This window comes from the organism of the source record quoted next, unplaced genomic scaffold (assembly GCF_019419815.1).
Source record: "Pyrus x bretschneideri cultivar Hongxiangsu unplaced genomic scaffold, Pyrus_bretschneideri_v1 Contig39, whole genome shotgun sequence".
Taxonomy (NCBI): Eukaryota; Viridiplantae; Streptophyta; class Magnoliopsida; order Rosales; family Rosaceae; genus Pyrus; species Pyrus x bretschneideri.
The window spans coordinates 2,531,820-2,557,306 of record NW_025999712.1 but is presented as its reverse complement, the minus strand read 5'-3'; the positions used below and the strand labels follow the sequence as shown (position 1 = coordinate 2,557,306).

Sequence of the window (25,487 nt, the reverse complement as noted above, 5' to 3'; positions counted from 1 at the left end):
GATTGTTGGCGATTTTGCTTCTCAAGACTTAGAGCAACCTTCCACGGGGGTAATGATACGATGGAGATGCAGATGGATGCATTATTTGTGGCTTTTATCGTTCTTGAATGAATAAAGTTCATGGCAGTCGCATAATTGCATAATGGAAATGACATAATTCTGCAGAAAGAAAAATAAACGAATCAGATTTCGTCATCTTTATTTTACATTATGGGACGTAAAATTTAGATGATTAGAGAAAGGTTAACGTTTTCGATATAACCAATTTGGTCACTGTTTTCTTCATTGCTTACAATCTAAGTCATTTTTGTCAATTTCAGGTTTTAAAAAGAATAATGCTTGCATTTTCTTTTTTGGATGAAGTTGTTTTATCACTTGCAAATAACGTATCTTCACAAAAAAAAAAAAAAAAAAATTCATGATCACGATCATTTGTTTATTTGATGCATTTGAAAGATTAAAGAATTCCATTTCGAATGAATTTTTACAATGATGATCTTCAAAAGAAAATTACGAAATTGAACGGTTATGATTATAAAATTTCTATAGTGAAGATACGCTATTTGCAATTATGAGAGAATGAGCTCATCTCCAAAGGAGAAATGCAAGTATTATTCTTTAAAAAAAAAATACTTCCAAAAGGATTTTAAGAATGTTTTTTTTTTTTTTTTTTTTGTTTCTCTAGTTGATAAGAAACACATAGTAATTGTTTGGACCAGATTTTATATTTTTGACCCGATTTTATATTTTTGACCCAAGCAATCGAAGCCCTCGGATGATTATGAAAATTAAGAGATTTTTCTTAGCATTACTATTGATTTTAATCATAGTAATTATCTTGAAAATATCCTCAAAGCTTACAAAGTTTAGAGTTATGCATGGGATTCTTTTGCAGATAATCAAGGGTTTTATCGGATTGTGGAGAAATTAAAGGAGATTGCATAGTTGGCTGCTTGCCAACCCCTTACAATCAACACAACAGTAAAGAGAGTTATGTGAGGGCTTGCCGTGTAGCCTTAAGATTCTATCCTAATCAAAATGGTATCTAGTCAGTTGCATGGATTCCATATTTGAATGGGTTTGCATGCAGAACCACGTGGAATAATGGTACAAGGATGCAACTTTGGATGATTAGCATATGGATATGCCATTTTATCTGTTTGAAACATTAAGAATTTAAGATGGTGATGTACCGTGAAGACTAAAAGGTCCAATGCATCGCAATGATTAACATTACGATATCACCAAAAGTTAGAGGATAATGAGTGGTGGTTCATGATTATTATTTCACAAGGTATGGTTCACGAAGGACTCTGCAATGAGGATAGCCCCTTCAAATCAACACACAAATTGCCCTGCGCAAAGCTTCTCAACAACCCTGAGATTTTTTTCCTCTCCCCTTTTCTTCTCGCCAACACATCTTCCGTTTGGATAGACATCAATGTGAAGGCAACCGGTGATATCTTCAGTTTGGATAGACAAAATTTGAGCCGTATAATCAGTCGACCGATGAACACCTTCAGTTTGGATAGATAGCACTGCCTTGAGACCGACTGGTTATTTATCCAAGTCACGGTCAATAAGGATTTACGAGTCTTTGTTAGTAGAGGTCATTTCATCAACCTTCTCGGCGAAGTAAAGTGTTACCAAGTTACTACATTCGGCACATTGAAAGCCGAATTTGAAATTGAACTTCGCAGAACTAGCAGCCTTGTCTTCAGGCTCTAGAACCCGAAGGCCGAGACGTGTTCCTTCCTTGGTTTCAGTCGCAAGATCAAGAAGTCAGCATCGCGCCCAACGCCACATCAACATATTTTACTCCCTCGCCGAACTCGACCGAAGAGTTGGCACGTCCCGCACACAACCGAATGACGTAGTTAGCTTATTAATTACTCGGCATATGCGCCACGTAGGCTTGGCAGTTTTTAGGGTTAACAGTAATATACGGAACATCTATAGTATGTGAAAAATAAATATTCAATGGTGTGAGAATTCCGAACCGAAAAAAAAATATATATATATATATATATATTTATTTATTTTGGTTTTATTTTTATTGAATGTTGAATTTAAGTAGTTTGATAATAAACTATGTTAGAAATAGAAGTATGAAATTAAGTAGTTTGAAACATTGGAGCGTCAATTGGACTTTGATGAATAAATTGGTATTTCAATTGATATGAGATAAAAAACTTAAATTTCAATTGATATGAAATTGGGCAATAAAATTTCAGGCTCATAGCCCAAATTTTGGCCCACACCCCAAAAATCTCAATTTTCAACCCAAAAACCTGAAATCCAAAATTCAGTCCCGATCCATCCTGAAATATCGTAAACATATCGAAATTCCAAAAATTGAGAATATCGGAATTTCGGTTCAAGATTGGTTTTCAATTTGAAATTTAGAATCTCATTTTCAATTTGAAATCCCACACCGAACCATCCCTACACAAACTTACTAACTCTAACTCAAAGTTTTTTAGAAGTCTTGTTATAATATTTAAGTTCTGTATGAATGAAAAATAAGAGTTAAGTGTTATAGTTGAATTCAAATTAATGAGTTGTGTCTGGTCGTTAGAACATTAGGCAACAGTCACAATGTTTCAAAAGTGGTGGCTTGAGTTCTATATAAACTCAAACATCCTACATGTCTAAATAATCGAAGAAAAGAGTTTTCTTCAATGTCTTTTATTCTTTGTTAGTCAAACTCTAAGTTGTGTCTTGAGAGTACGAAATATATGAAATTCGCTAGAGTCTGAAGATTGAAGTGTTTTGACTTCGGATTATAGATCGTTGAATCCTAGGAGATAGACGCCTACCGAACTACAAACACAAGAGTAGAGGTGAAATTCTGTCTTTAGGACATTGCATTTATGCAAGCCTTAATCTCCAAGTTTATCAGTTTTTCAAACTTTCTCTCTAGTTGTTTATGTTAATCTCATATATAATTGATATTGTGAATTTCTTTATGATTATTATGATTGGAATTATATTATTATTTTTCATATTTTATAATATTGCTCAAACAAGTCTTACTTGTGTTTTGTCTCCGTCTGTGTGTGATCCTTCAAATATATCTCTGATCGGAGCAGTCTGCCCCCACCACTCTCATAATTCGCATTTGCTTCGGAACTCCTCCCTCTCTCCCTCTCTCGTTCAGCAAAGCCATTGCTCGAAACTGACACACAAATAAAGACAGTGATCGAGGGAGGAGGGAGGAGGGAGACATTGATACTTTCATTGAGGATAGAGAAAAAACTTCTCCACCTACTCCATAACCCCACCATGTTTGATGTCCAAGTGCTGCAACTTTAACACTTCACCATTTCACGCCATTTCTCTTTCTGGGTTTCACGAATGTCAGCTCCCGAGGCAACCCACCACCGCCGTTCGGCCACCGGAGGCAGCGGCACGTCGGTCTCGGATGACTCCGACGACAACCAGTCCTGGCGCTCGATGTCTGACTCCGGCAATGTCCGGAGGAAGTCTTGTGAGTCAGATTGTTCAGTGGAGGAGGTGGATTTGGAGAGTGGGCTTTTGGAGGTGAAGAAGGTGGTGCATTTGAGTAAAGTTGAGAGAAATTGCAGGATTTGCCACCTGGGTTTGGAGGGAGGTAGTGGGACCGACCCTGCCTCTGGGGTCCCGATTGACCTGGGGTGTTCTTGCAAGGGGGATTAGCGTGCTGCTCATAAGCAATGCGCTGAGACTTGGTCCAAGATCAAGGGAGACACGTGAGTACAAAATTTTTCTGAGTTTAATATTCATTATTTTCTTTGGTTTTTGGTGTTTCTGCTTGAAATTATGAACACCCATTTGCTGGATTGTGAATGTTTGTTCTGCTTGAGTGTTTAATGATGGTCCGAAAACTTTAGGATTATATTTTGTTCTGTTTCTGCATTGAAGTGCAAGCACATGGATGTAATTGGTTCCCGGAGTCAGCTCTCTCACTTTTGATGTGGTTTACTTCAAACTATGAACTTACTATGGGCATGTTACAACAGATACCATCTTGGTGGTGTTTAGGTTCCTGCTTCCGAGAGTTCAGCTTATTCGAATGATTACTTGCTAATTAGCTTCTTTCTTTTCATGTAATTGTCACGATTGTTCTTATCATTTTGCTTCTTACTGGAATGCCGAATTAGGCAGATCACGTATGTTGTAGAATGCGTATGCTCATATGAAATACGAGAAAATCAAGTAAAAGAACAATCTTGTAGTCACCACAATTACAATCCATCTGAACTCAAAGATATCCATCGTTCTAGGTTCATAGTTTTTATAGTCACACTTTCTGTGGCATTTACATTAGTGGAAAGTGCGAGGTCCAATGCAAGCTAAAGGAAGTGTGTTTGTATGCAAGAATTGAGCTCCTATGTCGAAAAGTAGATATCTTGTGTGCCATGTATCTTTTCTGTATGCTTCTAATAAAGATGTAAATGTTTAAATTATGCATATGGATTAGTAAATGATGATGAGCATTTGCATTCTTTGGTTCCGTCACAAGTTTATTTCGTTTATACATTTGGGAGATTTTCTATACTCCAAGGATGATAATTTGGTAAAGTTCTTAGGACCTTGCACGCTATACCCTCTTCAAAGGAAATATCCAAACTTAGGCTACAGGAAATATAATCTAGATAAGCTGCATCACATGATAATACAATGACATACATACATCATAGATGGATTGGTGAAGACTCGCTGGGTTGGTAACCAGGATGAGGAGAAGATATGCAAGAACAGCAAGCTAGTTCAAATTTCAACTCATCATGGTAAGCAAATGGAACGACATCTTGACTACATGACTTTTTTTCCAGAAACAGAAATAGAAGATTGATGGCTTTGACATCACTTATAGTGATTGTATAGCATTCTCTTTTATATTTTTTATATTTGTATGCTGTTGGTTACACGTCATTATGTTTGTTCAAAATCCTCATGGTACGTTTCTTCATTATGTTGCGTTATGGTTGCAAATACCAGTCTTGTCTGACTAAGCGTCATTATGTTCGATTTTTCCTTCTGCATAAGTGTCTTAGCCAACAATTCCTGTCTTTGCTTTTTCCTTCTGTCTAAGCGTGTTAGCTAACAATTTACCAAAGTACCAGCACAGTTCTTGTGGGCAGCAGCCAAATCATCCTTGCAAGAACAACCCAATTCAATCGGAGCCCCGGATTCGTGGCTGTTACTCTCCAAAGCCTGATATTCATAAAACCTGTGTCAGCTTTAAAAAATCTAACTATTTTATGAATCACCAGCTACCATTCTTTAGAATCAGTTTCCTGGGAACAAAGATCATTCGAATGTCACTATTATTAAACCTATTAGCAAGAACAAAGATTCTTAAACTTCCTATTTCCATATATGAATTTAAGGAGGAGAGAAAAACAGAGTCATGCATTAATGAACTAAATGGAAACTAAACAGAGTATTGTATTCAACTTTCACAATACGAAAAAAAATAAAAATTTGTTTCCACAAAAGCCCCAAAGAGAAGCTGAAATTGCTCACCTTGAGTTACAAAACCGCAAAAAAGGAAAAACCAGGGTCCCCTGACACCGAAAACAAAACCAAAGTAAAAACCCATATGCAGCCGAATTAAACACATACATGCAGTTGAATTAAAAACCCACACGCAGGATCCGATGGCACCAACAAAACCCTCAAAATCGCAAAAAAATAAAAATAAATTTGAACAGAAAACCCATCTGCATATCCAAAATCACAGAACAGAAATTGAAACGCCTAAATTGAGAAAGCCATAAAAACTCACCAGGAAACGCTAGCTTTTCTAGGTAAAAAATTTCTCGGAATCCAACTGAAGAACCGAAGAAACTTCTACAGGTTAGGTGGTTTTTCAGCAAGAAAGTGCGGTTGGTAATTTGTGAGACAAAGATCGCAGGGACGGAGAAGGAGAGAAGGCAGCTTTGGAAAGCGAAAGGAATCGAGGTTCAAGAGCGACAGAAGCAGGGAATTGTGAGGGAAAAAAGTGGAACGGAGGGAAAAGTCGAGTAGAAAGGTTGTGCAGAGCGATGAGCGACGCGTGGACAAACGCATAATGGAGAAGAATCGGAGGGCATTTATGCCATTGAAAACGACAGAAGCTGAGAAGTGATCGACTGGTGGAGACGAAGGGCAAAGTCGTCTTTTAACTGTTAAAAAAAAGGAAAAAAAGTAAAAAAAGGCAGATAACAAAGGAATTGGAGGGCATTTTGGCCCGTTTAGACCATCACCAATGTTGAGCTAAAAGACAAATATTTTAGCCCGGAAAATTTAGCTTTTAGCCCAAAAACAACTTTTCTGCTCCAACCGTTCTAATTTAAAATTTTAGCCCGGGATTATTAAAGAATGAACTTAGGCTATTTTTTTTGTTAAATTAAATTTAAAAAAATAAATAAATATGTAGACTATCGTAAATTAATTTTATGAACATTTTAATCTAAAAAAATTTAAATTCCAATAAATATTGGGTGGAGTTCACTCCGATTTCTGGGCTAAATTTTGGGGGGAATTTGGCCTTGGTTTAGCATTTAGCATTTAGCCCAAATTTTCTCCTTGGGTTGGAGTGGGTTTGGGGGGAAATTTCGGGGGGTAATTTGGCTTTTAGCCCACCATTGGAGTTGGTCTTACAGTTAATGAACAGTAATTTTGTATTGAGTTTTAGTATATGTATAATTTCATGAGATGTTAAATGTTATTGATATTTAGTTGATATTGTTAATTTAATGTAAATATTATTATTTATCAATAAGTCCAAATATTACATACCAAACGGCCTACTTATAACTTGCACGGTATCTTTAGTTTTAATCGTCCGATTAAATCGAATGGCCCATACAACCCCCACACTTAAGTTTTTGGGTCCACCATTCATCATCATCAGTCAACTGTGTTGTCTAAGTAACTCATACAAACGTCAGATTATTCTCAAGCGTCCTAAGAAAGTTCTGATAATTCTCAAGCGTCCTAGGAAGTTCGAGAAATTCACACATACATTTCTAGTCTCATCCTTAAGTCTGTTTTAGAAAATTCTTTGGTTCCTTAAAAATACACAACCAAATCCGCTCTTCATGCAATTAGTCCAGCAAAAGCAATAATTCTGTAATAATTCTCAAATTTCTCAGCATCCAAACCAACCCTATCTGTTTTTCAGAATGTCGTTCGTCCCCAACTCCCAATGAGGAAGCAGCAGCGTCTTCGACCCATTCTCCCTCAATCTGTGGGACCCTTTCAAGGATTTCCAGTTCCTTTCCTCCTCATCACTCTTCGCATTTCCTGAATTTTCTCAGGAGAATTCGGCTTTTGTGAACATTAGGGTCGACTGGAAGGAGAGCCCCGAAGTCCACTTGTTCAAGACAGACGTTCCAGGCCTGAAAAAAGAGGAGGTGAAGATGTAGGCGGAAGACGATAGGGTGCTTCAGATCAGCGGAGAAAGGAACGTGGAGAAGGAGGACAAAAACAAGTGGCACATAGTGGAGAGAAGCAACGGCAAGTTCTTGAGGAGGTTTCAGCTTCCAAAGAATGCAATGGTCGATTAGATTAAGGCTGCCAGGGAGAATGGAGTTCTAAGTGTCACTATTCTAAAGGCGAAGGTGAAGAAGCTTGACGTCAAAGCCATTGAAATCTCTGGTTGAAATTCTGATTTTTTTTTTCTTAAGATTTTATCTATGTTATACGCCACATATAAATACGTGAAAAATACATATGTGTATTATTCGACAACTCTACTGAAAAGGTACTTTGAAAAATTCAAGCCAGTTCTAAATTTTTGAATAGTAATTAATTTAAAACTTTATCATTTTGATCTTTTTAATAATATGTTAAAAATACATATAAAAAGCATTTTTTGTACTATTAAAAATATATGTCAAAATTAGGTCCATTAAATGTAAAAAGTAAGTACATACATTAGAGTTTTTACTAACTTGACAAATAAATTCTTAAAAATATATATGGAATAATTTTGAACTGAATTAGCTTCAGAGATTGAGCTGGATTGTCTTGGTTTGAAGCAAGATAATAATAGTGAAGTGTTTGTGCATTGTTGGACTAGCCACAAACAAAATACCCTAAAATTTTGTAAGGCTCTTATGGCAACCCCTCTTGTTAACCCACTTATCGAACAAAAGTTGGACATATTTGTAAGGCTCTTATGGCAAAGCTTCACCAAGAACTTTGAATTTTATTGAAATTTCTTGATGACGTCAAATGACGAAAAGGATTGAGGCGTGACTAATCTTGACGTAATTTTTGGCAAAATTTTCTTGATAGTTTTGAGGTGAACATTGAGATGGTAATTTTTGGCGCGCATTCTCTAAATCAGGGGTTGGGTGTGGATTGATGGCGTTGAACTGATGATGATGAAGTTAAAAACGAGGGAAGAGGACATAATTCGTACGTAGTACAAGCTAAACCTTCACTTCTACATCGAATTGTGTAAGACCAGTTAAGGAGGTCTAAAGTCCATACAACCACCATGTCAATCCTCTCCCCCCCCCCCCCGCGGCAATCCCTAAACCCCATTCCTAGATTTTCCAAATTTTTTTCTAATTCTTCGTCTTCCTCAAATCTCCCTAAAATTCTCTCCGTTTTCCCTCTCAATCCGGAAAAAAAAAAAAAAAAAAAAAAAAAAAAAAAAAAAAAAACCCCTAAAAATTTCCTAGATCCGAAGATGAGTTTGCGTCTAAATTAGCTTCCCTTTTCGACTAGGTTGTGAGGAGGGATCGCGATCGAGAGCTCTCTCTGTGCTCATGCCTTTACTCTTAGGTGCAACCGCCTCCACCGCTACACCCAACTGGAAGACCCATGGAGAAAACCTGAAAAAACGAACCTCGCAGGAAGGAATCGACCTCATCAACGTGTGGTGGTTAACGAAGGATATTTGGACCTAAACTCGTTGCTATAACAGCTTGGTGGCAAGGACCATCGACGCCGTGCCATGTGTCAAGATTTAGAAATCATATATTTGGTTTCAAATTATTGGTTGTGCAAATTTCAACTTCGATAATTTGGAACTATTAAGGATTGAGAGGGGGAGATTTATGAACGGGGGCGATTGACATGGTTGTATGGGATGGGTGGTGGTGGAGAAAGAAGAAGATGGCGATGGAAGTCTTGGGTGGGAGAAGGGGGTGGGCCCCTCTTTGTTTTGTTTTAATTTAAGTTTTTGTTTAAATTGTTTTTTGTTAACAAATTATTTTTTTATGTCACGTCATCACTTAACGGTCAAACTAACGGTTTAATTAACGGATGTATAAAACTGTAACAAAATTATGTATGAGATTAAAATGTTTTAAAAATGTTGTATGAGATTGTAATTGCACCCAAACTTGAGAGGATAAAATGTATTTTATCCTAGAATAATCAAATAGAACAATCCACAAAGGAGGTCGTTCTGGTCTAAGGAATGGGATCCCCGCCTTGCTTGTTCATGAGCTGGGACCAAGATTGAAGACTTGCTGAAACAAAGCTAAAGATCCCTTATGAAAGTGTACTTTCGTTCGTTCTTCGTTCCGTCCTTGACCCATGATCAATGACTTAATCCACCCAGAAGTAGAAAACCCAAATAACTTGGAAAACCCAAAAGAAATTACGAATCAAAGTACTCATAAATCGAGATTTGAAATCGTAGTTTTAGTATTGGGTTTTGGCTGTGCGGGCTTCCTCTCTTATGAAGTTCTGCGTTTCGTCTACCTAGCTGCCTTTTCTTCCTTCTTGGGTTCCTCCGTCATCGGAGGCTGCTGGTTATTGGGAAGGAGGGCAAGACAAAGAGCGCATCAATTCCTTGGTTGAGGAGTAGCTTGCGTAGGAACAGAGAACGGCGTGAACCCGTGATGGGGTTTTCGTTTTTGGGTTCAATTTTAAATGGGTTGTTGCTTTCGGAGTTTTCGTTTGATGACAGAGATGGGGTTTTTTGGGGAGAAACTTTTAATCCGTGAGTTTTTTAGTTAGGTTGTGTTGTGGGTCTTCACAAATTTCTAACAAAAGTAGCCTGACGATGAAAAGATCTAACCAAAGGAGGGGGAGAGAGCGGGAGGGGAGAGAGACAGAGAGAGCTCTGTGTAGAAGAGTGTTGAAACGGCAAGATCTGCAATTGGAAAAAAGGCGATGGCGGCAGATTCTATTGTGCTAGGTACTTAGGGTTTTTTTGAAGTCACGCGATATTTTCTTTTCAAACCAGGGCTTTTGTTTTATGAGAAAATTAAGGCCATATATATTTATATTTATATTAGGAGATAATGCATATTTTTTAGCATCCATGCCGTATATATTTAGCATGTTTATGCATACAGTTTTTGTTATAGTGTATAATGCATTCTGTTTTATTCAATTTTAAATGTTAGAAAATTTTAAGTTTTTGGGGTTCCGTTTAAATGGGTGGTTAACAACCATTGAACTGCTTAGGTTGATTTTCTGATGAGTTTTCTGCTTTTCTGGTAGAATGCCACAACTGAGCATTATCAAATTTATGATCTGACAAATGGTTTTAGGAGTAGTTGTGCTTATGCTCGGCGACCAAGTTTGGACTGCCACTTTTGTTTTTGGTTTTGTGAGGAAATAGATATAACGGTTGGAAAATCAATCTATTAGCATTTCCTCAATTGCTTTTATTTTGTGATTTTTAGGGGGTTTTGTCTGTATGCTCGGATGCTGTTTGATTTCAGTCTTTTTTGTAGTTTGATATCAATATTATTTGTAGTTTGATATAATATTTAGACAATCAAAATGTGTCGTTCAGTCAAATAGAGCAAAAGATGCTGACAAAGGCTCATTTCTTACTTAGGGTGAAAAGGTAGAGTAAAATATAGTTAGCCGGTGAAAGAGAGAATCAAAGAGTGGGGAGGAACTATTTTTCGATTCAAACGTGTAATCCTAGCTTAGGAGTGACAGTAATCTTCTTTGTACTGTTCTAATTTTATGAGATGTCCATGAAGGAGATTTCATGGTGGGTGGCTCGCAGCAAATTTAAGAGAACATTGATGCTCAAACGATGAAGATCTTGGTTGTCAAATTGGGCTCTGATTTGCTAGGTAGTTCAGGTTTTTATTTTTTTTATTTTTTTTTTAATTTTGTCAACTAGGGAGTTCAGGTTTCAATTTGAGCTTTTTGAGGGAGATAGCTTTTTACTTTTCTTATAAAAAGCTTTGACCTAGAATTGGTGATTGATTAATTACGATCCCTAACGAAATCCAAAAAAGCAGTGGTAGTGGTAATTCAAAGATATCGTGACCAATGTTCACATTTTTGGTAGTGGTAATTCAATCCAAAACTTCATAATTTTAAGATACAATCTAATTGTAGTATGAAAAAAAATTCCAATTGTGGTATTTTAGATGTTGGAATCGGAACATTCAGTTCACTAAAACGACATCGTTATATAAGAAAAAGACAAGGATTGAACTTCTTCTTTGCGATGGTGGCTCCACAAGTCAAGCTGATATCTGGCTCTGCCACAGTTGGCTCTACAAATCATGAATGCCATATTGCTAAATCCATCAAACAAATTCTGAACGCAAACTCACATATGACCTATCATCTAATATTTTCTCGTAGTGCGCATCAATACAAACTTGTGATCGCAAACATAACAAAATTTAGAATTAAAATAAAGATTCCACGGAACTACAAAGTTTAAGTATAGTATGATAATTTTGTATTACTATGACTGATTACCTTTTGCCGTCCGTTCACCTTTATTTTTCATTTCTATTTTAAATTTCTTTATTTCTTTTGCTTTTCTTTTTGTCTCTCCTCCCTCCTGCATCCTCTCACCCTCTTCTCTTAGCGAGCCGACGACTGCCGACGCAACAGCTTTGTCGTCCACGGGTCACCAAAGGCTGTCAAATTACACATCCAGAATGCTCTTGCCGTCCTTTATCCAATCCCCAAGTTAGTTTCTATAAATTCGTAGGCGATTTTCCTCAATTTCTAATTTAAGAACGGTGACCCAGGGTTTTCTGGCCAACTTCCGGCCAATATCGCAGGAATTGGACCTCGACCCAAGAGGTAGAAATGATCCTCTTCTCGTGGTCTGTTCTCCAATGTAAGTTCTTTTTCCAAATTTTCAACTTTCAGTTTTGGGATTGATTCTTGATTTCGAATTTTATTCGGTTTTCTGTATGAATGTCGGAGATGAGACTTATGGTAATTGTTGTATCTGTGAAGTTTATGAAACCCCTAACGATTACGTTCCCGGTTGATAGTTGAAGCATGTCTATAACACGGTGTGGGATTGAACTCTGTAGAACCTTGTATTATTGTGAATAGGCAATGAATGAACTCTTTTGCATAGGAATCATAAAACTTATGGAAAGAATGTGAAAATGTGGTACAAAATTAGAAAATGGGGGCCAAAATCATGTTATGATGAAGGCAATTGCTTAGCCTGATTCCTTGTTTATTCATGTTGTATTCAGCAGCTTACTTTGGTTCTGAGTTGCCTGCTGTCCAGTAGATGTTTAAGACTTAATGTGGAGGAAATTCTCTCTTGAAGTTGCTTGAACTTACCTATTTGGTAGACAAGGCTACTCAAGGGAAAGCTAGCCTGAGGTGTGAGTGGACATTTATTTAAGAAATGTTTTTTCTTTATCAAATATTAAGCATGCCTAGATAAATATGATTTCCGTTACGTTTAGGGGAAAACCAGATTTTATGAATTAATATCAGACCTTATAGTGAATGATCATATTATTTAGCTTACATGTGTATGATCAATATTACGTGTGTCATGCTACAAACATGTCATTCATCTTAAATGTGTATGGTATTACAGAACTTTTAGCATTATAAATTGAAATGCAAATATTGGTAGCTAGAGACAACTTTTCCAAATTATCATAACAAATAAGCAAACACCAATTTAGAAACAAACAGTAATAATCACAGTCGAAATTTATAATACATAAAATAAGATTGAATGATAAACCATTATCCAATTGCAACCGTTAGATTTTACTCTAGTTCTCCTTCCTCCCGAGTCCACTCCTAATTCCAAAATCAGTCATTCTCACTCCACGCCGTTCATCCCTCGTATCCAACTTTCAGTCATCTTCTCCTTCGTCATCACGACCAACGCAACGGCACCACCCATCCTCCTTGACGACATCCCACTGGCTCGATTCTTTCCTCTTCAACAACATCACTGTTGGCTCAATTCTCTCATTTTTAACAACCTTCACTTATGTTTCTTGCCCATTCGCAACCCTTATAATCCATACCTTCCTTCCACCCAAAATCTAATTCTTTAATCTCACATCGCCGTCGCAAATCCACCGCCCACCTGCCCTCCGTGAGCACTCCATCACTCTCAAGGGTAAAGCTTTCAAATTTTCTTCCGATTTGCGGGTTTCAATTCGAATTTTTGACTCCAGATGTTGTAAAGCACATGTGTGTTCTCTGGATTCACACAGCTATGCAAGGGCTTGTCGGTGGTGTTCATTGGAGGCCACATTGTAGTTCAACTTCTCCCTCATGCTTGTCGGTGGTATTTTTCTCTCGGTTTGGGCACCTTCACTGTCCAATTTTTGGTTTGTTGACTTATGAATTGAAAATTTACTAAAATGTATTGCAAAATATTGCATAAATATGTGTTTATAGTAATGGGTTTTATGAAAAATATGTGAAATTTAGTGTTTCGAACCGTTTGGTTTTGTGGGGTTGATCTGAAAGTCAGCTCTGGTGTTTCGCCTTTCTTGTGTGGAATTGGGAGTTTGTAGCATAGGTGATAATGTTGACATTTTGTTTGTTAAATGTTTGTATTACAAAGGATGGAGTATATGGTTGGTATTGGATTACAGACTTCGTTTTCACTTAGGTTTTGTATTTTGCTGGGATTTGAGTTTCTCTGGGAAAAGACTCGAACTTAATGAATTTCTTTGTGTTTTTTGTTAATCTTAATCAGATCTCCTCGGATTCTTTCCCTACCGCTTCACCCTCCTTGCCTTCATCCTGTTCGTCTCCGTCCTTTACGGCTAGAACTTTCCAGATTTGTTTTTCATCAAAGGTTTTCTTTGCTACATTTCAGAGGAAATTTCAACCAAAAAAAAAATAAATAAATAAGAGAAAAAAAAAAAAGTAATTGGACCCGTGGGCCCGCCCGAATCGGCTGGTTTAAAATGGGCTGAGTTAGGTCCAGTTCCAAAACTCATAATTGCTTTACCCGCCCTACCCTGTTAGATTTTTAAACGGGTTTGGTCCGGTCCATCCAAATTTGGGTCCGGCCCAGCCCGTACCCACCCCTATGTCAGTTTACCTTTATTTTTCATTTCTATCTCAAATTATTTTATTTATTTTCTTTTTCATTTTGTTTCTTTTTATTTAGGTGTGCATTAAAAGTGGAAAAAAAAAATTAATAGTATTTCTCTTTATTTGTAACTGATAAGTAAGAAATCTTTTGTTCGATTATCATGAAATGTAAATTTAAACTATATTAATTATAGTCATTATTATCATCAAAACGTGTTCTATCCTATCTCACTGTGACATCCCACATCGCCCAGGGGAGTGATCCTTATATGTATTCCCATCCATACCTAGCACGAGACCTTTTGGGAGCTCACTGGCTTCGGGTTCTGTAGGAACTCCGAAGTTAAGCGAGTAGCGCGCGAGAGCATTCCCAGGATGGGTGATCCATCGGGAAGTTCTTGTGTGAGTTCCCAAAAACAAAACCGTGAGAGCGTGGTCGGGACCCAAAGCGGACAATATTGTGCTACGGTGGTGGAGCGGGCCCGGGAAGTGGTCCGCCCCGGGCCGGGATGTGACAATTTGGTATCAGAGCCTAACCCTGGTCGCGTGTGTGCTGACGAGGACGTCGGGCCCCTAAGGGGGGTGAATTGTGACATTTCACATCGCCCAGGGGAGTGATCCTTATATGTATTCTCATCCATACCTAGCACGAGGCCTTTTGGGAGCTCACTGGCTTCGGGTTCCATAGGAACTCCGAAGTTAAGCGAGTAGTGCGCGAGAGCATTCCCAGGATGGGTGACCCATCGGGAAGTTCTTGTGTGAGTTCCCAAAAACAAAACCGTGAGGGCGTGGTCGGGGCCCAAAGCGGACAATATTGTGTTACGGTGGTGGAGCGGGCCCGGACAGTGGTCCGTCCCGGGTCGGGATGTGACACTCACGCACCAAACACACTTTTGATGATACATAATATCGTTTTTTTCCATAAAAAAAATAAAAATTGTGGAAAAGGATTAAGATGTAATAAGTGGGAGAAACCCATTTTCTCTCCTCCCCTCGTATCCTCTCTCCTTCTCTTTTGCGCTGCAACAGGAGCCCCATTAAACAGCAAGCCGACGACTGCCGAGTGCCAAGTGGACGCAACAGCTCTGTCGTCTACGGGTCACCAAAGGCTCTCAAACTACACATCCAGAATGCTCTTGCCGTCCTTTATCCAATCCCCAAGTTAGTTTCTATAAATTCGTAGGCGATTTTCCTCAACTTCAAATTTAAGAAACGGTGACCCAGGGTTTACCGGCCAACTTCCGGCCAATATCGCCGGAATTTGACCTCGACCCAAGAGGTAGAATGATCCTCCTCTCGTGGGCTGTTCTCCAATGTAAGTTCTTTTTCCAAATTTTCAACTTTCAGTTTTGGGATTGATTCTTAATTTCGAATTTTATTCGATTTTCTGTATGGATGTCGGAGATGAGACTTATCGTAATTATTGTATCTGTGAAGTTGTTGAAATCCCTAACGATTACGTTCCCGGTTGATAGTTGAAGCATGTCTATAGCATGATATGGGATTGAACCTGTAGAACCTTGTATTATTGTGAATAGGCAATGAATGAACTCTTTTGCATAGGAATTATAAAACTCAGGGAAAGAATGTGAAACTGTGGCACGAAATTAGAAAATGGGGCCAAAATCATGTTATGATGAAGGCAATAGCTTAGCTGGATTCCTTGTTTATTGTAGTTGTATTCAGCAGCTTACTTTGGTTTTGAATTGCCTGCTGTCCAGTAGATGTTTAAGACTTAATGTGGAGGAAATTCTCTCTTGAAGTTGCTTGAACTTACCTATTTGGTAGACAAGGCTACTCAAGGGAGAGCTAGCCTGAGGTGTGAGTGGACATTTATTTAAGAAATGTTTTTCTTTATCAAATATTAAGCATGCCTAGATAAATATGATTTCCGTTATGTTTAGGGGAAAACCAGATTTTACGAATTAATATCAGACCTTATAGTGAATGATCATATTATTCAGCTTACATTAGTTGCGGCTAGCTAGTGTATCATAATATTATTTAGCTTACATGTGTATGATCAATATTACATGTGTCATTCTACATACATGTCATTCATCTTACACGTGTATGGTATTACAGAACTTTTAGCATTATAAATTGAAATGCAAATATTGGTAGCTAGAGACAACGTTTCCAAATTATCATAACAAATAAGCAAACACTAATTTAGAAACAAACATTGATAATCACAACGTAAATAAGCAACATAAATAGTATTTTTGGAATGAAATTCTGGTGCAACAAATGACCTTTTATTGGCTTGTACATATGATATAGTAAACGAATTGCTGAAACCACAACGTTCTGTAAACTCTTGTCCTGCATGCATTGGAGAATAATAGAATTCACTGAAATTGGAATAAGTTGAAATGGTAATGCTTAGTGTATATGTGTTTCAGAAAATAGCGGTTTAAGGACTAAATTAATTTTCAAGTCACTTAGCACTACCGTTATGTTTATTGTATATGTGTTTCTCAAAAAGGTTATGCTTGTTGTAGATCAGGTGAGACATGCTAACTGAAAAGGGTTATTCCAATATTATTGTGGAATCTGATAAAGGTTTCTTGAGGCAGTTGCTGATCCGAAAAGCTTCTTCCATCTTAACTGCTATTGGGTGTAAGACTTTTATTGGGCTTACATCTATACAGGAGTCCTAATTGATTAAGGATAAAAGAAAGGAAGTAATATTTGATTATTCCGGATTACTTATGGTGAAGTATAGCAATAATTTTTGGGAATATCAATCCTATTAGTTCATGGATTTTAGAGGTGCTAAAGATTTGTATTAGGGTTTTCTTTATGGGCGAGAAACCTAATACTCTCACCTATAAATATAAGGCTTAGGTCCCACTTTTATACACATTATTCTAGCACAAAACACTACCCCATATAGGAGTGCATAAGGCGTGTAGAGAGAGATGAAGATCTTTGCTTGTTCGTTGCTGATCATGGTTCAATCTTGTTCATATCAATGGCTTCTCAAGGTTAGTACTTGCATATTATAGATCGACTTGCATTGGGTACCTCAAAAAAATCAATTAGGTAGCAGAATGTGGTTTGACGATCCTTATTGTTCAATTTTTTAAGTACTATCCATGTATGTATATATTCTATAAAACATGGTAGAATAATTTTTTGAGTACTATATAGATAATTTCATCAGTTTTTACTAAACCCAGAAGAAGTTGGAGATGGAAACATGCTAACCTTTGTGCTTGATCAATCAATTGTGTTAGTCATCTCCATCCTCCCCATAGAATTCGTAATACTCTCACCTAAAAGACAGATGTTTTCTTGAGATAGAGTTGAGTTTTAAAAAATAAAATTACTTAAATACACTTTAGTGTGAACATATGCACATTTATATGGTATTTGACTAAATTTTGAGAAATCTTTTGTCAAACTAAATATGAACTGTTGATTATGCTTTCCCTAAATTTGTAGTAAAAATTTTGGTGGTGTTTGCCATATTATGCTTGTAGCTCAAAACCAGAACGTATATGTTGGTTGAATAAATAGAAACTTAAGATTGAGCATATATAGCTCACTGACTGTAAATTATCAACCTAGCTATTCTTCAGTCCTTCGTAAAAACATTAAGGATCGAAAGAGTTGGAACAAACAACTTGAAGCATTACTGTTTAGGAGAAAATCTTTGTTGGTTTAGTGGTTGTATATTGATGATGCGGTCTTCCAGGTGGACACAAAAGTGATTGCAAATTAGAAACATTAATCTAAAGCATACCTTGTCCATTCCTGTCGAAATGCGGGGTTTACTTGCAATCGGGGATTATGCGTGTCAACAAGCTTAGAATCAAATGGCCTTAAGTCTTGCACATTAATAACCTTCAATAACTCCAAAGACGGCAACTTCAAAGTATAAGCTTCACCACAAAAATACTTGAGTTTTGGCAGATTTCCAAGCTCGATGGACTTCACTTTAGGTAATGTAATTATTTCCCCTGCTTCTTCTTCTGCCGCAACGATTTCTTCCATCTGCTCACACTTCCCAACTTTTATGTCCTCTACACTCGCAAGAAGTTTGACTATGGACGAAGAAAACAAGTATTTCAACTGGTTGCAACTATAGACCCGCAGCAATTTCAAGTTTCCGAAACTGCTTCCTGTGAACATTGGTTGTGAACTACCTGTCTCCCAAACACACATTAAACTTGGCAACCTAACTAACCCCAAGTACCTCAATTTTTTGAATGCTTCAACGGAGTGACTACTTTCTACATGCTCCGGTCCCTTGAGTTGGAAAATCACTTCCATTGAATTACAGCCAAGTACAATAAGATATTCGAGATTATCATCATCATTTGAGTCCTCCAGATTAGTTGGTGTAACCTAGAAAATTAAACACGATCAACAAGATGATACAATACTAATTAAAAGTTGTAATTATAGAGGTTAATTGAACCTGAATTAAAAGCTTACCTCCTGATTAATTGGACGTGGCAATATTTCAATGGGGCGTTGGGCGTTTGGTCTTGAATATGGTATGCATCCACATCCATCAGGGCACCAATTTGATGAACGTGTTGGAGAGGTGCTGAAATCATGACTTGTTGAATCCTTCTCAGACTTATTCTCCAACTTCTTTCTTTGTGGAATTACAGCACCCAATGTCTTCAATTTTTGACATTCTTCCACGCGCATATCTTTTGTGGATGACCATTGAAATGTAGATCCCGCTGGACAAAGACTTGTGAGACGAGGCAGGCCTATTAGATCAAATCTGTTCAGTTTCGGAAACAAAATCATGTCTTTTGTCGCCTCTTCTTCATTTTCCTCTGTGATTCTGACTATAGTTTCCATGTCCCGACATCCACCTATCTTTACCTCTTCAAGATTCAAAAGTTCCGAGGCAATTAAATGCGAGAACACATATTCTAGACCATAACAACGTCTCAATTCCAAATATCTCAAATTTTGGAAGCCCTGGAATCCAGACGGAATGTTTTTCCACAAGTGTGTAAACGAACATTCGGATATCTTCAACTTACGTAATTGGGGACATGTTGGAGATGTCTGCCCATCCATAACTATATGGATTTTCAGATCAAATAGCACGCCTTCAAACTCCATATCACTCAATTCTACCTCTTCTAAACTTGGAAACCATGAAATGCACTTTGATGGAAATATTGCTTTTTCAAATATTCCTGCAGATTGATGCTCAATCCTTGGCGTTGTTTCCTGAAAAAGAAAAATCATTATCGGTTAAACAATTTCAAATTTCCACATATCGGCTGCCTCCTCATATCATAGAGATTGGAGAGTGGGACATACCTCTTGGTTGGAGTATAGCTTGTTGGCTTGGAAGAAACCAACCAAACTCGGTAGATGACAGAGACTCAATTTGGTTAATTTATTGAAAGATATTATATCGGCTTCATTCTCATGTTCCCTCCCCTGCTTCGACACAATTTCTTCCATTTGATCACAGTCACCAATATCTAATTCCTCGAGTTGTACCAAGTTTCTCGCTGATAGTGAAAAGGCATATTTTAAGACATCACAATTGAACAATCGAAGGAATCTTAGGTTGGTCAAAAAGCTATTCGGAAGTTGACTAGCTGATTGTATGTGAGGAAATGGTGTCTGCTGGGTCACACTTGTTCCATTTGCAAGATACTCAGTATTTGGACAACGCTCAAGAGTCAAATATTTCAAATCTTGAAATCCCTCTTGGTCTAAATCAGTGAGGACAGAGAAATTCTTAACTTTGCACAAAAACAAATCTTCAGATTTTTTCAACAAGAGCCTAACTGCTTGACTCTCCAACTCCCTTGCATCACCTTCATCAATAATTAGTGAGTTTCTGAATGCATAAGTTGTCATCTCCGAAAACATCTTCGAAAACATCTCGGTACTTCCAATAGCGAATTTTATTGTTGGGCTTTTCAAGACTATGTCTTTTGGCAACAAGTGGATGACATTGGGGGGCATCTGTACGGTTAGAACCTTCAAATGATGAGACAGAGACATCACCTCAGAAATGCTTGCCATCCTCTTATCTTCTCTTCCTGTTCCAAGGTCCCATTTATCAAAGCTACCCATCATATACAACTCTTCAAGTCTACTTAAGCCGGAGAAGATACCATGTGGAATCACCTTAAGATTCATGCAGTTTGTCGTATCTAACAACCTCAACTGTTTAAGTCGTCCAATTTCCCTCGGCAACTCACACATGTAAAAACAATCCCGAAAGCTGAGGATTTCTAAATTCTCCAAACTCCCAATAACATCAGTAGACATGCCATCTAAGTTAGACCCATCTAGGATCAAGGTCCGCAAGTTCTTCAGTACTCCTGGTGATCTTGATGAGCCTAGGTCTTTCATTGCCATTCCCACCAAAGCTAAAACCTTCAGTTCTTTCATCGCATCACAAATGATGTCCATGCTACCTTTTGAAAAACGTCCATTCATCGTCTGTAGAAGCTCAAGTTTTGGGCAACCAACTGGAATCTCCAGATCGCCAACCAGTGAGATTGTGTCATATGTAGCTAAATTTGGCCACTCTTTATTTTCAGCATGACTTCTTACCAGAAATCGATGTGGATCTCTAGAAGCAATCGATATGGCAACATCGCGAACTATGTCATGCATTTTTGTAGTCTCACTCCTGCCACCATCTAGTAACAAAAACCTTCTTTTTAGTTGGTCAACCAAAGAATGCACTCTATTTCTTGCATCTTCCAAAGTAACGATGCTGCTAAAATATCCTCGACCCCACCCATATCGAACCAAATACTCAATTTGAATATTATAATCTTCTGGAAATAAACAACAAAGTAAAAGGCATGACCTTGCTTCATCACTCTCCAAGCCATCAAAACTCAATTTTATGCTAGAATAAACTTTGCTGTCCACTCCAGGGATGTTCACTGGGTTAGAATTTCGCAGCTGATTAAGGGCATCTTCCCATGCATGCTTCTTTTTGTTTTCTAGGGCTTTTCCAACAGTAACAATAGCAATAGGTAAACCTCCACATTCCTTCACAACATCTTTTGGAGTGGAATGTAAATCAGGATCATCGAAGGATTCACCTACCATTTCTCTAAAGAGCTCCTGTGATTCTTCTGTTGTTAAAGTCCGGACTTCAATAATTTGTTGACTTCTCATCTCGTTGCAGACTTCCAAATTCCGTGATGTCAACAAAATTTTGCACCCTTTATTAGTATCTTCGTAAGGAAGTCCTATAGCCTTAAAATCAAGCTCTGTCCATACATCATCTAATACAATCAGGATCCTTTTTATTTCCGTGAGTCTCCCATATAGCTTTAGTGCTCTTACAGACTCGGGATCCTCATCAAGTTTCAAACCTATTTGGCCTGCAATTTCCGACTGGATCGTCTTAACACTTGGACTTTGAGACACAGTTGCCATTACGATTTCGTCAAACAGGTTCAGTTCTGCCAATCTTGTGATGATTTCTTTCACCATTGTGGTTTTACCCACACCTCCCATTCCACAGATCCCGATCAGTCTTACTTCTTCCCTCTTCAAACCCTCTATCACCTCATTGATCTTTGCCATTCTGGACTTAAAATCTTTAAAACCTTCTTTGAATGTTGACCATATCTTTCGTGGAGGTGCAGGATGGGCCATATTTTCAAACGTTCCTTTGTTTTGGAGCTGAAGAACATGCTGTGTAATCTTATAGGCTTTCCGACTCAAGCTCCATCGATGCACACATCGCCTTTTCTTATTAATTTCATCCTCAAAATGCGACACTTTTTGGATCATGTCGTTCACATTCTTTAGCCAACTCTGAACATCGGGTTTGATATTTTCACCGTTCCTTTGGGCAGCATCTACCCATCCTTGCACTCCATCTTTCTTGTCAAAAAGCTTTTTTATCTCACCCCTAAGACTTTCAAGGTTGGAATGGTAATGAATCAAATAGCCAAACTCTGTTCCTATTGGTGTGACCAAGCATTCTCCAATTTTTGAGGCAATTGCAATTATAATTTCCATTGCCTTCTGAAATTAAAGACTACGGCTATAATGCTCCTCTTTGCTTGTGGCTTTTGTATGTCTCCTGCTCAGTGCTCGCCTAAAACAAAACGAGCAACACAACATTAGTAATCAGATATTTTTGTCATGTTTAAATCTAGGTAGTATTTTTATTTTATGCAAAAAAAATTGTGTGCTGATGCTTTGATAGCATTCGAATATAACATCACCATTATGTTTAAAGGGTTAATGTCAGTTTACTATCTTGAAATTTTTCAATTTTTAACATTTCATACATCAAGTTTTTTTGTTCCATTCTGGCATCTAAAGTCATAATTCTAGGATTCTTTCATAAGTTTTCCATTACAATTTATTTTAACTGATGACGTGACATCCATATGAACAATGACTGGACATCACTTGTCAATATGGGCCCACGTGAATATTAAAAAATATAGAAATAAAAAAAATACTAATAAAAAATTTTATGATAAAAAAAACCCAAACCCTGTTGTCTTCCTCACAGTCGCCTTTCTCACCATATGTTATGAAAAAAATAACACATGCATTTGTATGGTCCCCAAACTCACTGTCACATAATATTTTATTTGTTCATTTCTGCTAGCTACCCCAATCCATTTTTTTTTTTTTTCTGTTTAGAAAACAATAAAAATTTGATTATAAGGGTGGATTAGCTCACTTTTAGTTGATTATATTTTAATAGGTGACGGTTTCCTTAGGTTTGTTAGTGTTGGAGCTCAGCTGAAATAAAGTATTTAGTGAGCAGTAGAATGTAAAACCAACACTTTTATTCTTGGTCAGGCAGAGTAAAAATAAACGTCTAAAACAACAAATATTGGAAAGAAATAGTTTTCGAAATATGTAGTACCTGTATTGTAAGTCAACACAATACAACTGTCCAGAGTAAAAGTGAAATTATGATATTTATGCTTTGTTCAGCAATAAATCATATGTCTGGAACTCGTAGTGGTGCTTCACGAACTTGGACAGATCCCAACCGAAGTCAAGGTGTATTAGACGACACCTAGAAGGTGACAAAAGCCATAAAGTATAGATGATGAGCAAATATTTGAATACATAAAACCGAAGCTTATAAGTAATTTAAACTAGTAGTGAGAGTGCGCTATGCAAAATGTACCCGTACTACATAAATGTAAATTCAGAGCATATATAAAAATACAGTAACATAAAGATTATTCACATTCTAGGTAGGAAAGATAATTTGACAAACAACAGGATTAAGAATTACTACATTGACTAGGTAGAAATTCAAATACTTGATGCTTTATAAGTTATTAGCACTTTGTAAAAAATAAAAGTTATTAGTTACGATCACATTAAGTATGACATTCCCTAGTTTAAGTTAGATATGTGATGTCACCTTTCCTGAAATATATGATCGGGCCTTTTACTTGTTGCGATTTCAAAGGAAATTCATTTCATATCCTTTTCTTTCTATTTAGACCACTCTCACAAATTTTTCCGTGTTTAAGGAATGATATGCAATTATGTGTTTAGTTGTTTTAAAACTGCGTTTTTTCATTTACTTTTTACGAGGTTCCGGTCGCGGGTCACCGGATTACGCAGTTTCACGCCGGTTTTTTTGGGAAATTTTTAAATCATCATAACTTCCACATATCTCAACCAAATTGAATGATTCGGAATGGAAATGATACCTCGGAATGAGACGAACAGATTGGTACCCTTAGCAATGGCTAACTCGCCATGATTTAGCCAAAAACAGGCCGGAAGGTCCCTGAAATCGACAGAAACTGGGGAGAATTTCAAAAGGTCATAACCTGCTCATTTCTCAACCATTTTTTACGTTCTTTATATGGAAATGAAGCACAAGGAACAAGTTTATACCTCTTGGAACTCCAAAAAGCAGACGTAAATGTACTGAAATTGGCCTGAAAGTCTCGGCCAAAAACCCAAAGCTTCGAAACCGTGTGTTTTCGAGTTGGGGATTGCCTCAAACTTGACCCAGGGACGTTAGGGAGTTGTGTGGTGTCTTTCAACTCTTCCAAAACGGTGTTGAGTGGTCAGAAAAGTGTCGGGAACTTCGTCGGGAAGTTTCTTTCTCGTCGGAGCTTCGAGCTAGAGCCTCTAGTCTCGGTTTCCTGCGAAACGGAGCTCGGGTTCGAGCTCGCGAGGTCAAGAGGGTGGATGTAGGCGCGGTTTGAGCGTTGATTCGTCGAGGTTTGGTGACTTTCTCTGCGTTACAGAGAAAAGAGAGGACGGGAGAGTTTTGAGAGGGAGAAAGAGAGGGTTGAGTGCGTGGGAGAGATGCTACAGATTGGGAGGAGAACACTGCGAGAGAGAAAAAGCAGAGTGCAATTGATTGGTGGGGTGACTTTCCTTAAAGAAAAAGCCTGACCTAACGGAAGAAAAATCTCACAACGGGACAAATTTTGAAAGGCCAATCGATAATTTCTACAGTGTCTGCCGACACTTTTTTACGTAATTTCTTCTACAGTATCTGCCGACACTTTTTTACGTGCACACACGTGTGAATTTACACAAGTGTAAAAATTTACCGCTTGTTATTGAACTTTAAAATTTTAAATTGTTCCAAGTCTGATTTGGATCTAGTTTACATTCAAATATAGTACGTAATGAGATGAATTAAGCATTGGCTCAAATGTCCATGTAAAATTCCATTAAACCCAACAAGACCAGTTTTGTCATTTTGTATAGAAAAACACAAGGCGAAAGAGAAATGGATGCATGCATTGTTTACAAACGCCAAATTTTCAAATGACAATACATGGCTCGAGCCATCCTCACTCTCTCGTGGCATTACAATTTACATTATTTCACGGTAGAAATGCCGTAATTAGAGTTGTGCATTCTCTTTATTATTGCGTAAAAATATCTCTAAAAAATTTATTCTTTTGTTTTCAGTCAAACAACTAATTTCATTAAAGATAAAACACACTAAAGTATCGTTTTCTAAAACCACACTAAAATAAAAGTGTAGTCCTTTACAAAAGTAAAATAAGGAAACAAGCCCCAAAAGCATTGTTCTACAAAAAGCCCTAGGCGGCCGCCTAGGTGCTAGGCACCTTGGAACTGAGGCGATTTTGTGCAAAACGGCTGGAAAAATCGGGATGGCTTTAGGCGGGTAAGGCGGTGCTAGGCGGCTGGGTGGTTTTTTTTTTTTTTTTTTGAAATTTGTTTAAAGTCTAATTTCTAATTATACCTTGAAATTTTGTTAATTTTATAGAAAAGGTGTGTTGTGTATCAACTTA

The 25,487-nt window shown here is 37.6% G+C and overlaps 1 protein-coding gene, 3 long non-coding RNA genes and 1 pseudogene across 5 annotated transcripts; 3 read left to right on the top strand and 2 right to left on the bottom strand.

Annotated features, from left to right (window-relative positions):
• Positions 1–4,732: 4,732 nt before the first annotated feature.
• LOC125468580 lies at positions 4,733–5,914 on the bottom strand. The gene is made up of 3 exons (XR_007250976.1): positions 5,774–5,914; positions 5,512–5,552; positions 4,733–5,199 (listed from the first exon to the last, which is right to left on the bottom strand). It is a non-coding gene; the product is annotated as an uncharacterized LOC125468580 (long non-coding RNA).
• Positions 5,915–6,983: 1,069 nt separating this feature from the next.
• Positions 6,984–7,744, top strand: LOC125468567 (annotated as a pseudogene).
• Positions 7,745–10,138: 2,394 nt separating this feature from the next.
• On the top strand, positions 10,139–18,062 carry LOC125468579. 2 transcript variants are annotated; one of them, XR_007250975.1, is made up of 5 exons: positions 10,139–11,889; positions 11,985–12,043; positions 12,417–12,549; positions 16,754–17,234; positions 17,948–18,062. It is a non-coding gene; the product is annotated as an uncharacterized LOC125468579 (long non-coding RNA). The 2 variants fall into 2 exon arrangements; XR_007250974.1 differs by lacking the exon at positions 17,948–18,062 and having other exon boundaries at positions 16,754–17,412.
• LOC125468593 lies at positions 12,944–13,634 on the top strand. The gene is made up of 2 exons (XR_007250995.1): positions 12,944–13,312; positions 13,410–13,634. It is a non-coding gene; the product is annotated as an uncharacterized LOC125468593 (long non-coding RNA).
• LOC125468576 (probable disease resistance protein At4g27220) lies at positions 16,235–24,655 on the bottom strand. Its single transcript, XM_048564545.1, has 9 exons — positions 24,103–24,655; positions 23,913–24,008; positions 23,105–23,260; positions 19,546–22,315; positions 19,313–19,452; positions 18,691–19,219; positions 17,996–18,600; positions 17,458–17,525; positions 16,235–16,569 (listed from the first exon to the last, which is right to left on the bottom strand). Exons 4-8 carry the CDS (start codon positions 22,234–22,236, stop codon positions 17,522–17,524), a joined length of 3,969 nt encoding a protein of 1,322 aa, XP_048420502.1. The 5' UTR covers positions 22,237–22,315; positions 23,105–23,260; positions 23,913–24,008; positions 24,103–24,655; the 3' UTR covers positions 16,235–16,569; positions 17,458–17,521.
• Positions 24,656–25,487: the final 832 nt, after the last annotated feature.